The following is a 13,187-nucleotide window of genomic DNA, read 5'->3' on the forward strand; positions in this document are numbered from 1 at the left end:
TGTAGTTTTATAAATAGGATTCAGAGTTTTTGCAACAGGGCAGCTTTAAACTGTACTTACTGGTGGTAATGAGGACAGCTGGTTCCGGTCCAGCCATAGCTCCCTCAGGTTGGGAAGAGCACCGAGGGTGTCCGGCTAAGAGATGGGACGAAGTAGAGAGAAAGAGAGGAGGAGGGAGAACATTGGGAGAGTTGGTTATTTTAGTTAATGTTTGAAGTGCAAATCCAGAGACTGCATGCTCTAATCAACACACGCAACAGTGAGTGAATCTGCTCTGAGGGGTTGAGGCCACAGCAAACAGAAAGCATGTGACCTTATTACATACGCACTCTGTAGATCAATTGGATGATTAAAGGTATCTGTTATTCACATCAACATTTTGGTGTCAGTATGTGGTAGAACATAGATTTTAGCCTTTGATTCTAGTTTTTATTCTTGTTGTGTGCTTGATCAATCATTTGCTGCTTTAATTCAGAAATGTCCCCTCGGGGATTAATAAAGTACCTACCTACCTACCTACCTACCTGATTCACAATTTTTAGTATGACTTTTGCACAAATAGATTTTCTATCTTTCTATCTGCTTATAAGGTACAGTTTGTTGTCCGTTCTGGGCTACTGTAGAAACACTCTGTGAAGAGGACCCCGCTCTCTACGTAGATATAAAGGGCTCATTCTAAGCTAACGAAAACACAAAGATTCTTAGTTTCAGGTGATTAAACACTGAAGAAAACATAGTTATGAATATTATATTCCATTTCTGCTAATAGATGCCCCAAAATGTTACACAGTGTTCCTTTAAAAGGTCAATAGCTTCAAGAAACATGATCTTTAAATACAGTTTGGGATTTGTTATTCCTTGCAATTTTATCGAAGCTAAGTAGAACATTCAGTATTTGTTTACAGTCCTTGGCCATCTGGGCTAAAGTCTGCCAAAATTAACCCTAATTTAAGTCCAAGTGATGAATGAAATTAAGGCGAATGTCAATGAAGCAGTGGCTTATGGCAGGCAAAGTTTCCTCATGATGTCAGGTATTTGCTCAGCCTCCACCCTTGTCGGGTCATGAGGAATTGTTTACCGTCCTGTGAGACATGGTGGGCGTTACCAGGCTTAAAGCAGCGCTCAGTGTGAGGTATAGTGCATGCAGGGCCTCAGGTCGAACAGACCGGCTCTGCTGCGTTTGGTGAAGTAAACATGTGGTTTGGATTATAATTACTGTGGTGGGAATGTGAGAAGCATATTTGTGATACATGTCACTCTGTGTAGCAGTGCAAACATAAAAATAGATCATAACTGAGGGTGTTGTTTGAGCACTGAACAGTACTGCTGCATATTCTATTATATGGTTAAAAGGAAGATGAGTTGTTGACTTACCAAAACTTCCAGTTCATTGCTGCCCAGGTCCAGCTGTTCCAGTTTCACCAGGAAAGAAAGCGACCTGAATACGCACACAAAATAGCATATGCAGTAAGTCACACAACTATGTGCCCTGAAAGAACAAAGAGCACCGCTTTGCATACTATTACAACATACACATGTACTAACATATGCAAAGAATGTTTTTACACCTACATCACTACTAGTCACTTGTAGTTTCTCTCATGTTCTTACACACTACAATAAATCTTTCCTACTACATTTGTAGGTGAGAGAGAGGTTCTAACTAAAAAGTAAACAATAGTAAAAGTAATAAAGGAGAAACAGCGGTGACTATTCCTGATGCATTGTGAGATTATTGTCAACAGGCACTTATTGTGCTTGATGGAGATGGTGGGGAATTAAATAGGAGGCCGAGCCCTGCATGTCTACGCTAGAGGGAGAGGACACTTACGTTGGCAGAGACTTCAGCAGGTTCTCCCGGAGCTCAAGCGTCACAAGGTTGGCCAGGCTATAAGAAGAGGAGTGGCAGTGAAAAGGAGGTGAGTAAAAGAGGAAGAGGGGTAGGAGTTGGCAGGTGGCGAGAGGAGAGGATGGGGGAGTGAGAGAGAGGAGAGGATGGGGGAGTGAGAGAGAGGAGAGGCAGGTTGTGTTAGTCAGATGGCAGGTCTGTTCGACCGGACTGCCTGGCATGGTGAGGGGCTCCTCCATCTGTCTGAGCACAGCAGTGGCCAAGAGCCCAGAGACCGGCTGCCTCACAGCCCACTGGGCAACACAATTACACTCCTTGAAAACCTGCTCAGTCTCCTAATGTTTGTCAAGTAGCTGTATTCACAATTAAGGCTGCGACTGACACGTTTTTAAATTATCAATAAAGGCCTTTACTTTTTGTGATTAATTCGCACACCAATATATTTTTTCAAACTGTTGTTTCCGTCATGAATACTTTTACACACAACGCTAATATTATGCAGCGAAAAGCAGTGTATATTCTTTCCAGAATAAGGTTGATTTTTCTGAGCTTTCGCACTGCAAATAAAGGCATCAACAAATCACATTGTGCGTGATGAACAAATTCAATACTATAGTGTACAACAACACGGACGCTCCATAGTCTGAACCAAGACAGCAAACTTCATTATTAACAAAGGCAGTGCAGTCCAGATCTACTCTGTCCGTTCTTACCTTTCCCAATAAAAGCCCTTGACATAAACACTGCATAACTGTTGAGAGGTAAATTCCCTTAGAGCATTTCCCTATAAGGAAACTAAACAGAGTTGAATACTGTTTCCGTGTCGATACCAACCCTAACCATCGTGGGGGGCACTATAATTTTAACAGGAGGGAAACACTTTGACATAACACTGATATGAATAGTTTTGATGTGTAATATTCGCAGGTGAGTATTTAGCATTTTCGTGAAAATTCTGTACTATAATTAAAATCTGAAATTTTCAATCACTTATAAGGACACAACAAAAGTTTCTTTCACTATCTAAGAGAAAAACACATTTTATCCTATCAAATGATCTACTATGTGCACATGTACATACTTTCCGATGTCGTTGGGCAACGTCTGCAATGACACGTCGTTGAGTGCCAAGTGAGCGAGCGCTCGAAGTTGAGTGAAACCGTCCGGCAATCTGAAGCAGAAAGACAGGAGGGAGAGTAGTGGAGAGAGACTCTTAGGGTTTTGTTATACAGCACATGGGATCACTTAACTCACACACACACACACACACACACACACACACACACACACACACACACACACACACACACACACACACACACACACACACACACACACACACACACACACACACACACACACACACACACACACACACACACACACACACACACACACACACACACACACACACACACACACACACACACACACACACACACACACACACACACACACACACACACACACACACACACACACACACACACACAAGGCCTACTGGTCCTTTACATATTCCCATCTGTTAAAGTATTCAGCATCAAAGCTTTATCCAGTCACTCCATCGCTTTTTTATAGAAGGAAGTTCAAAGCTTAGACATCCCTGATTGGGGAGTTGGCACAACAGTGACTTCATACAGAAATATCATAGAGATTAATTAGTATCCAGGTTGGCTTAACGTACACTTGTGTTTCATACAGAGCCTTGTTTGGTCGGAAAGCTCATTGTCACACAAAAGCATGATCTCCTCCAGGCATTTGTTCACATACTTTGACAATTGTTTCTTAGCAACTGAGTGACTTCAAGATTTGCAGTTACAGATCAGCAAGTGCCGAGTGTACATTCTAACACACAACACGATTCACAGCTCATTTACAACAGCAAAGCAAAGTAATTGGAGCACATAGATGACACTTATCATGCTTTTTTTCATTTTTCAAAGCAGTGCTGGTTCTCTCTCCCCTCGTTGCATCTGGGCAAACATATTTCCTCAAAGTGATGATGAATAGAGCGACGGGCTCCTCCCACTCACTTACCTGGACAGGGGGTTTCCACTGAAGTCTGCGATCTCCAAGGCCCTGCAGAACTTAATGCTCTCGGGGATCTCAGGAATGTCTGCAGGAGAAAAGAGGAGGTGTGTGGGGGGGGGAGACAGGCATCAGCACCATGAACACACAGATTTAGAGCGGAGGGGTCATATCCTATGGAGCGATTCATTTTAAGTTCCTTGTAATCACAACCAGATGGCCAGGAGCAGAGAAGTGAGAGAAAGGAAGGGAAAATGAGACAGAACGAGATGGAGGGCTGGTGAAAGTTCACCATTACATCTTCATTCCCCCCCCCCTCATCACATATAATTTGGAGAGTAATCACACATCTATAGCTATTTGCTTTCATTCCAGTCATAATTAAGCTCATTTAACCCCAGTGTCTGTCAGGGAGTGCATGGACACATGAGGATTTCATGATCAGCAGATGGATTTATTAGTAGTTTAGCTTTTAAATTCATGCTAAAATCACACACATCTGCTGTCATAAAATCATGTGGTTGGTTCTTTTGCTGAACCGAACGGAGACCGACCTTTTCAGGCGGTCTCGGTTTGGTTGTTTGGTTCACACCAGGGTTCAAACGACAGCTTTCATACAGGCCCAAACGAAACGTACTAACCAGGCAAACGGACTTGAGTTTGTTTTCACCGAACCAAACTGGCAAAGTGTGAAAGCATCCTTAGTCTTTACAGGGTGGTGTTCCCATGTATGACAAAATAAAGGGTTAAATAAAAAGAAAGAATGAGGGAAACCGATTTGGATGGTACTGGTTGGTGTTAAAGCTTCTTTGATTGTAGGACTGTTTATCTATTTTGCCTCTGTTCTGTCCCACCTCATTTTCAGTGTCAAAACTGGTCAGAGATCTTTGTGGCAATATGTCTAATTTTGTAAAGTGCAAAGCAAAGAAACATATTGCTTCTGAGGGAAAAGAAGTTGAGCTGAGAGACACCCATTTTAGCTGCATGCTGCTGAAGATGTGCAGAGAATCTTGTTTCAACTAAACATATTGCTTGTGTAATGGCAATTTTCATATCTGCAGTTTAACACTGTACCTTTAGATAATCTCAGGGCCTCACATGTTCAACTTCGTCACCATAGGACAGTGACCTGACATTTTAGGTCTCTGTAACTGCAAACAACAGATTGCTGAAATACTTGTTATGTCTTGTGATGCTCTGTTGTCTGCTGTGTGCTGACGCATTGATACACTTTCTATCCTTCTCTTCTTTTCTTCTTTGCACTTATTTTCATGTTATGCTTTAAATGTATAAATACTGACTACTCTTTGTATTCGGGGCTAACTTGCCACAGTCCACAACAGGTGGCTGTGCTCGTGAGTCCATCTGCAGTCCATCTGCAGATGTTTTAGTTATTAATGTATGCTTTTTTATTAAATTCACTGAAAGACAAGTTGTTACGTTGGTTTGTGTCTTGTTTTAACAGAAACTGCCACCACACTTGTAACATAAAAACATTAAATTTGTATGATTTATTTGTTGGTGGAAAATAGAATTGAGCTGACTGCACCATACCCCATATTATTAGAAACGAGACTGTACAAAGATATACATGTTAGAAGCACAAGAAGATATCTGATCTACTGGCCTGAGAGACTGACCAGGTAAAGGACTTTTACCACTGGATCCTGCAGGTGCAGGTTAAAAAATCCCTACTGAGCCAAGAAGCCTATGACGCTTATCTGGCTCAGCGTCGTCCTGCAGCAGCAGCAGACAGGCAGACAGATGGGAGAGGCCCTCACAGGCCATTGCACACTGCTCCCACAGCACCTGATGCATTGTGTAGCAGAGCAGATGTCTCTCATCCACCATATAGGCCCTTCCTGCCACGGAGTATCAGTGTATTTGTGTGCAGCATGCAAGGACACAGAGAGGGCAAGATGTGTACGTGTGTGTGTGTGTACGTGTGTCTGTGTACGTGTGTGTGTGTGTGTGTGTGTGTATGTGTGTGTTTACGTGTGTGTGTGTGTGTGTGGGTGTGTTACATCTGATGAGTTGCAGAAATTGAATAGCAGCTCCAAATGAAATGAGTTTCACCTGAAGTCTCTGTAATATGTATGTAATATTACTTTTGCTGAATTTATTTCTTTGCTTGTCTTAGAAGAATATTTCAAGGGCATGGAGATTCATGTATGAGTTTCTGTTGTGCCTGGAGGTGAACTGGATAATCTGGCAAAGAGGGACAGCTAATATTTATCTAATGGCTGCTGCCAGTGTGTTGATTCTCCAACTGATTTGGTTATGCTCCTGTTGCTTAACACCACATTACGCCCTCGTTGTTTTGTGTTTTTGGGGGGTGGTCTAGACAAGAGCGGAAGGGTATTAAAGTAATTGTGTGTTAATGGGGCGGTCTTACATGCAGAGATCGTAGAGCAACTAACACAAGTCCACAGTATATGTATTTGTGTACCGTTTCTGGAGATGTCCAGCTCCACCAGCTGCATAAAGTTGGCCACATCAGGAGGGAGTCTCTGGATCTCATTGTCACTCAGGCCGAGCTTCCGTAGGTTCAGTAGTCTGAAGAAAGGCTGTGGAGACAAATGATACCATGTTAATCAAAACAGAACATAAAATACTTTCTCATTCTCAATTAATCAATTATCAAAATACTTGGTGATAATTTAATAGTTGACCACGAATCAATGAATCGTTGCAGCTTTATTAAGATTACTGTTATTAGTGTTTTAAATGTTGTAAACATTTCTGTCTGCCTTAACCAGAACTGCAAAGTGAACACACAAAACATCCCATTTATTCGGACGAGGGCCGCTTCCAGGACCGCTCTTAAAAAACATTCCATCGTCATATTCCCAAAAACTCCTCCTCGCCATGGCAACGCCAGCCAAACAAAGTGGCTTTCGATAGGAGAGTGCTGCTGCTATGGCCGTGCCAAGTGCTTTCACAAGAGCCTGGTTGTTGGACGGGACGGCGTTCAGAAACATTCCTCCGCCAGCCGTGCTGTGTGCGTCTGTGTGTCATCTGCCGTTGAGATGGACAGACAAGACAGGCTGGCGGGGAGCAGCAAGAGTAACGGGCCAAAACTATGCAGTGATTAACCCCTCAATCAGTCCCTGGTTCTGCTGCCCACAGAGGACCCACTGTCTGCCCTGTCAAAAGCCAGTCGACTCCTTAGACGCTGTGAGGGAGGAAGACTCTTGAGAAAAAGTGCCGACTTGGGCTTTCTGGGGTAGGAATGTGTACAAACTCATTATTCAGGGATGCTTCCTGAACACAGACGTCTGCAAGCCTGGAGCCTCAACCTTAATTCAAATTAAAACTCAGACTTTCTGTTGAAAACAACCTTTGTGTGTCAATTACCAGAGATTAATATAATAGATTGAAAAATCCAGACAATTTCTAACCTCCTTCGTCCGTCACTGGGATTTAATTTCCGAAAATGTAGCACTCCTGTTTCCAAACTGTTGCATAAACATGCAGTGAATCAGATAACACAAAACCTTCTTTGATGTGTATTGTCAGGTTTCTGCTTGACAAAAGTGTGAAAACACACACATGTACACACACTCAATACAGCATGCAGGGAGACAGCTCTACAATCATGCTGACAAAGAGAAGAATGCTGCAGTTCAGCTCCGCTCTATTCCTCGATGACAGACACGTCCTGCTCTTAACCAGTGATGTGTATTGTGTTTGGATGGGGAGTGAGGCGGCTACAGCAGCAGGTTTTTTCCCAGAATCTGTTTAGGGTTTGCTGGAAGAGCAAGACAGAGCTTGTCAGTACTTTCCCAATTATCACAATTTCCCAGCACTTGACTGGTATTTTATACCAGAGGTAGGACCAGGTCACAAGTAAGTCTCAAGTCTTTGCGCTGAAGTCCCAAGTCCTAAACTTCAAGTTTCAAGTCCTAAACAAGTCATAATGTGTTCTTCACCAAATGTAGAGTAACTGGTGCCAACTGGCATTTCAATACACTGATATTTTCACAGCGACATGGCCATCTGGAATGAAACTAAGTGGTGAATGAGAGTGGTGTGAAAATGGTCGGCAGACGCTGCTTTATTTCATATACGTATCCTTTTTCATGTTTTTTTTCCAGCAAATTGATTGGTTCAAATTACGTGGAACTGGGGAATTAAGCGTAAGATAATCAAAAGCGAGTCCCAATAATATTTACCAAAAATAGAGTCCAGAGTTCAAGAAAAAAAAACATTCAGCAATAAACAACAAAAGATAGAAATTTGTTCAGTTCAGTTTTTCTCCCACGAGTAAATCCCCTTCCCAAACAAATCAATAAAGGACCTCTCAAAACGTGTCTCCCAACACTGTCACTTTTTAAAAAATGCTTTTTAATCTTTGGGCTTGGGGGAAGGTATCAAGTATTTTCAAAAGGCTCAAGTCCAAGTGAAGTCATGAGTCACTGGTGTTAAAGTCCAAGTCGAGTAGCAAGTCCTTTTTTTGTTTTGTCAAGTCGAGTTTAATGTCATCAAATTTGTGACTCGACACACCTCTGGTTCCCACTGGCATCCCCACCTGATAGAGAGTGAAATAGGGGGAGGAGGGAGGACATAAATACAGGAAAGGTTGGAGCCAGGGAGAGACAAAGAGGGTGTTGGCTCACTGAGCGGCAGGTGACAGGTATCAGATGACAGAAACAGGAAACGGGAGCTGAGGGCAACCACGTGACCGGGGCCAAGCCCAGATGGGAACCGGCCCCCAGGAGGGGAGGCAACCTTGCCGGCAGAGCAGGTGACACTCGGAGACCGAAAGCCTCTGAGGGAAAGGGCATGTTGAAAAACACACCTGAAAACTCAAGATACAAGAACACACTTCAAAACAGTATGTTAACTCAGGTTAAGATTGTTAAGAATCAGGTTTTTCTTTAACTTCCCACAGTGAGGCAATACTCTCAAAGTAAAGTATGAGAAGCCATATTACTGCTAATAGACAATCAACAATTCTTCTATTCAGGCTAAACCAATCACCTAATAAAAGCTTCTGCATCAGTGCATTCCTGTCCTCTCTTGATACCGTCCAGGGCTAGATCAGTGATGAGGGGGAAGCTGGACAGTAATGCAATCATGCCTGAGAACAAGTAATTACGAACACTCACAAAGATGGCCATTCACTCCTGAGTAGCCGCTCACAGACAGACTCTTTGCCGCTTTTCTCGGAAACAACCATGACGCTGTACCCAGTTCTCAAACCAGCTTTACTCCAGTATTAAATAAATAGCACAAAGATTTGATTTACAACATGTTTATAGTTACTGAGAAACTGTAAGATGCCGAATAACTTCAAATACTGACATAAGTAGCATGTAATAAATCTGTTCTTTGATGCGTCCCATTACTTTTAGAACAGTTAATAACTGCTAATTCCATCTTGATCTGATGTCCCTGTCGTTTCCCACTGACTGACGTACTTTCAAATTAAACAATGGAGAACCCACAGTGTTATACGGGTCAATGGGTCAATTGGAATAACAAGCGGGAGCAGTGGGATTTAGTGTACCGCCATCGTCTCCTCATTGTATTAGTGAGCCACAACAGCCGGCTCAGTGACTCAGGCAGTTTTTACAGGGCTATGCTGCGTGTGTGTGTGTGTGTGTGTGTAACCATTTATAGAGTGAGACGGCACGTTGGTTAGAAGCAGTGTGCTACATTTCCTTTACAACTTTACAACTGGGATGTTTTAATGAGGGCCTTGTGAGAGTTGTTTGCTTAAGGAAGGGAGTGAAGCTGTGAACAGGAGGATATAGTACAGTGGAACAGAAAGGAGTGAGAGGGGAGGGAGATAAATGATAGCCATGTCAGCAGAGGGCAGTGTGGGGTCTCAAGAGCACTTACAGTATTGCATAGCATACCACCATACCAGTTTGCAAACTTCCACCAGAATACTATTTACCAGTTTTGCTCCTGTTTAAAGAAGGGGGATAATCAATTCTTAAGTCTTTGAGCCACAATACTAAGACTTTAAGGAATAGTTTGGGTGTTTTGACATGGGGTTGTATGAGGTAGTTATCCATAATCAGTGTATTACCTACAGCAGATGACAGTCGGCACGCCCCCAGTGTGGAGAAACAGACAGGAGCACCAGCAGGGGAGCAAAGCAATGTACTGCTGTGGACAGGGGCAGCAGCAAAACATATATATAGCCACTTAAAAAATCAGTTCAAGTGTACACAACATTTTTGAATGTTGAACGGCTTTGAATTCCTGAGAAAAAAAGGAGTAGGTAAATTACATTAATGGTGGTTAAGACAGCTATGAGAATTGCCACAGCAGCACAGATTCTGTTGGACTATGATAAGGTTTCACACGGGGGAGGATCGGGTCTGTGTAACATCCACAATGGGACCAACTCAAGCTAGTGTGAAATGAGTTCTGTGGTGTGGGTACTTAATTTGAGATATCCTCCATTATTACACAGTGAATGAAGCCTCGTCACCCATGAGCAACCTGTGACGAAAGACACGGCGAGGCGACGCAAAAGACACGGTGCACTTCAGTGAGTGTGTGCAGCATTGTAAAATGCTCTGCTTTGTCTTATCTGCATCACCATGCTTAGCTTTTTTTACTAAACGTAACCAAGTAGAGTTGTGTTTTTTTGTTATGTTTTGTTTCAATTTACACGTATTTAAAACCGTTTAAAACTGCAACACTAATCCGGGAGAAAATATGTTTCCTTCAAAATGTAATTGACAGTGCAGTTTAGTTGTATGGGAATGTCATTTTGTGGAGACAGGGTTGCTCAGACAGTGTTAATGTGCCACAGGATATGCGTTTGTACGTGTATGCAAGCATGCATGCTTGTTCATTTTGCACACGTCCTTAAGTCACAGGAGAGAGGATCCTGTGCTGTAGGTCTGTAAGTCAACACACACCGCTGTTTACACAGTCTTAGTTTTACTTTACTGCCAGGAACTCTGGCTACAGTAGTAGGAGGGGGGGAAAGAGCAGTATATTAACGTGCATATTTATGTGTTCATGTGTATTAGCAGCAGTGGGTGTTAGTTTAAGCGTGTTTATGAGTGTGTTTATGTGCACTGGTAGAGACTGTAAATTCCCAGGGGGGGGATGTTAATGTTTGCGGACCTCACATCACTCCACAGAAACTAATTAAAATGTGACTACAGATATGCAAGAAGCAAAGTGTGTATGTTTGTGACATGTGAGTATGCTCTCTGTATATGTAACGTCCCACTGTAGGTGCAGTGAGCCGAAGCCTGATGTTTACAGAGGCTGCAGTGTTCCAGTCAAGTGACTCCATTTAGCTCACGGTTTCCCTCCAATCATGCCATCAGACGGAGCAGGCTCCTCCTGCCCTGCAAACACACACACACTAAATTGAACTTACTGAGCACATTTAGTGTGCAGGAGACCGTAAGGAAACGCCAGACACTCAACTCCATGTTTGCCCTAATTCATTAACCTGAGGCCAGGTTCATTGTTTAAAAAATACTGCTATCATTTCTGCAACGGTGTACAGTCTTGGCATTTAGTGAAACGAAAACAAAAAAAGGGCTGAACCAGCTTGATCAGGTCTCAGCTCGCCTACAGAGGCATTTAATCACTGGACCCACACATCCAAAGTTGCTAGAAAGAGGAAGTCGAATTACATACCATCACTAAACCTCTCTCGTCTATTCTTCCCATTACCCTAATTTTTCTGTTTTACTCTAACACACTTCCTTTCCTCTGCAAGTTGAAGTCCTATTCACACATTCCCGAGCCTCTTAATCTTGTGCCAAATCTGCCCCGTCGGCCTAGTCCGCATGTCCGCACTCTTCCCAATATCAATTCCCTCACAATGCTCACAAGCTACACACACTATGTGTGCACACTACTGGGGTGAGGGGCTCAAAGAGAGGGGAGGGGAGAGCACATGCTTTTGTGTTGGTCTGGTCTCTTTCAGTGTCCGGGGAAATAAAAAAGCGGAGAGGATTTGGTTGACTGAGTAACTTGGTCAGTCACTCGAAAGGCGAGCCTCATTAGTGCACATCCTTTTCTATAGATTGCTGCAGTTATCGTTGTGGTATAAACTCAGTACATGGGTGAGCACAGACACAAGGGTTGCGTCCGAAATTCCATACTAACACTAACTATTTAGTATGCTAAAAGAGTATGTGAGCTTCTTCAGTATATCTAACCTTAGTATGAAACCCATAGTATGCAAATTGCATACTATTCCCGGTGAAATATTACAGGATGCAATGCTGGACACTACGGCGGCATAAATATCTTGCGATACGGACGTTGACGGACAGCTCTGTAACATCAACAGCGATTCAATTTAACGGTAAGTATAACATTTCAATTTGCTAGACTTAATATATACGGTATTTAGAATTAATTCAGACTTTGATTCTCACAAATCATCGTTTTGGTCACAGGAAGTTGGCCTCTCAGGAAGTGACAACGTAAATTACTGCTCAGTGCGTCCGAAAAGATGCATACTACTTTTTATTCACACAAAAGTATGTTGAATGATAGTACACCTATTGGGGCCAAGATGAAGCCAAGGCAGTTCTGCAGTAAGAATCATTCATCCTCCTCTTACTAATATCTTCAGTGCAGAGGCATGTGAAGCAAGAAGCACCAGCAAGTCTACATGCTCAAGGCCAATGGAGCAACATGGGCTGATGTTTGCTCTGCTGCTTGGCCAAAGCGCCCCCCTCCCCCTGTTCGAAACCCAAAGTTCCCAAAACTTCTACACATGAATGATGCCCTAACTGGTCCTTTTCCCCCTCCCTCCTTCCCACTGCTCTCTCTGCCGCTCCACCTCTCTGGGTTCCCTCCATTTTCCTTGGCAGAGGGACAAAGGCCGAGCAGCCAGCCCCACACAGGGCTGTCAGTCACAGGCCAGCTCTCGTTGCCCCCCTCCCTGCAGCCCAGCCAGGGGATTCCTCCATTGTCTGAAAGGGCACCACGGAGAAAGAGAAAGGGCTGAAAATGGAAGGACGAGGACTTGAAAGAGGAGTGTTGCAAAGGATAACAAAAAGCAGGAATGACTAAGAAGGATAGAGAAAACGAGTGGGGAGAGCAGTGCAGAGAAGAAAAGGAAGATTGTGTGCGAAGTGGAGAGGAGAGAGCGGTGGATTATTAATGAAGAATAGAGGGTAAACAATGGATTCCCACAGTGCTCTGGACACTAATGGGGACAGAGACTTCAGCCGCTGACCAACAAATTATCCCAACGGACTATAGACTCACTGCCCTTCTCTAATAGATGAATAATGTCATTTATTAATCCAAACCGGAACACGCAACAACTGTCAATGTGGTTTAGTGTGGTCCACTGTGGCCCCAG

General features: G+C 43.2%; 1 protein-coding gene across 20 annotated transcripts in view; it reads right to left on the bottom strand.

Annotated features, from left to right (window-relative positions):
- Positions 1-13,187, bottom strand: part of scrib (scribble planar cell polarity protein) — a 79,293-nt gene that overhangs the window by 41,585 nt on the left and 24,521 nt on the right. For all 20 annotated transcript variants that reach the window (XM_037756656.1, XM_037756658.1, XM_037756659.1 and 17 more), the window contains 6 exons: positions 6,327-6,444; positions 3,887-3,965; positions 2,931-3,020; positions 1,832-1,888; positions 1,375-1,438; positions 61-135 (listed from right to left, as the gene is read on the bottom strand). In XM_037756656.1, the coding sequence (XP_037612584.1) occupies positions 61-135; positions 1,375-1,438; positions 1,832-1,888; positions 2,931-3,020; positions 3,887-3,965; positions 6,327-6,444 (483 nt within the window). The remainder of the gene's footprint in view (positions 1-60; positions 136-1,374; positions 1,439-1,831; positions 1,889-2,930; positions 3,021-3,886; positions 3,966-6,326; positions 6,445-13,187) is intronic.

This window comes from Sebastes umbrosus, chromosome 21 (assembly GCF_015220745.1).
Source record: "Sebastes umbrosus isolate fSebUmb1 chromosome 21, fSebUmb1.pri, whole genome shotgun sequence".
NCBI classification, from domain to species: domain Eukaryota; kingdom Metazoa; phylum Chordata; class Actinopteri; order Perciformes; family Sebastidae; genus Sebastes; species Sebastes umbrosus.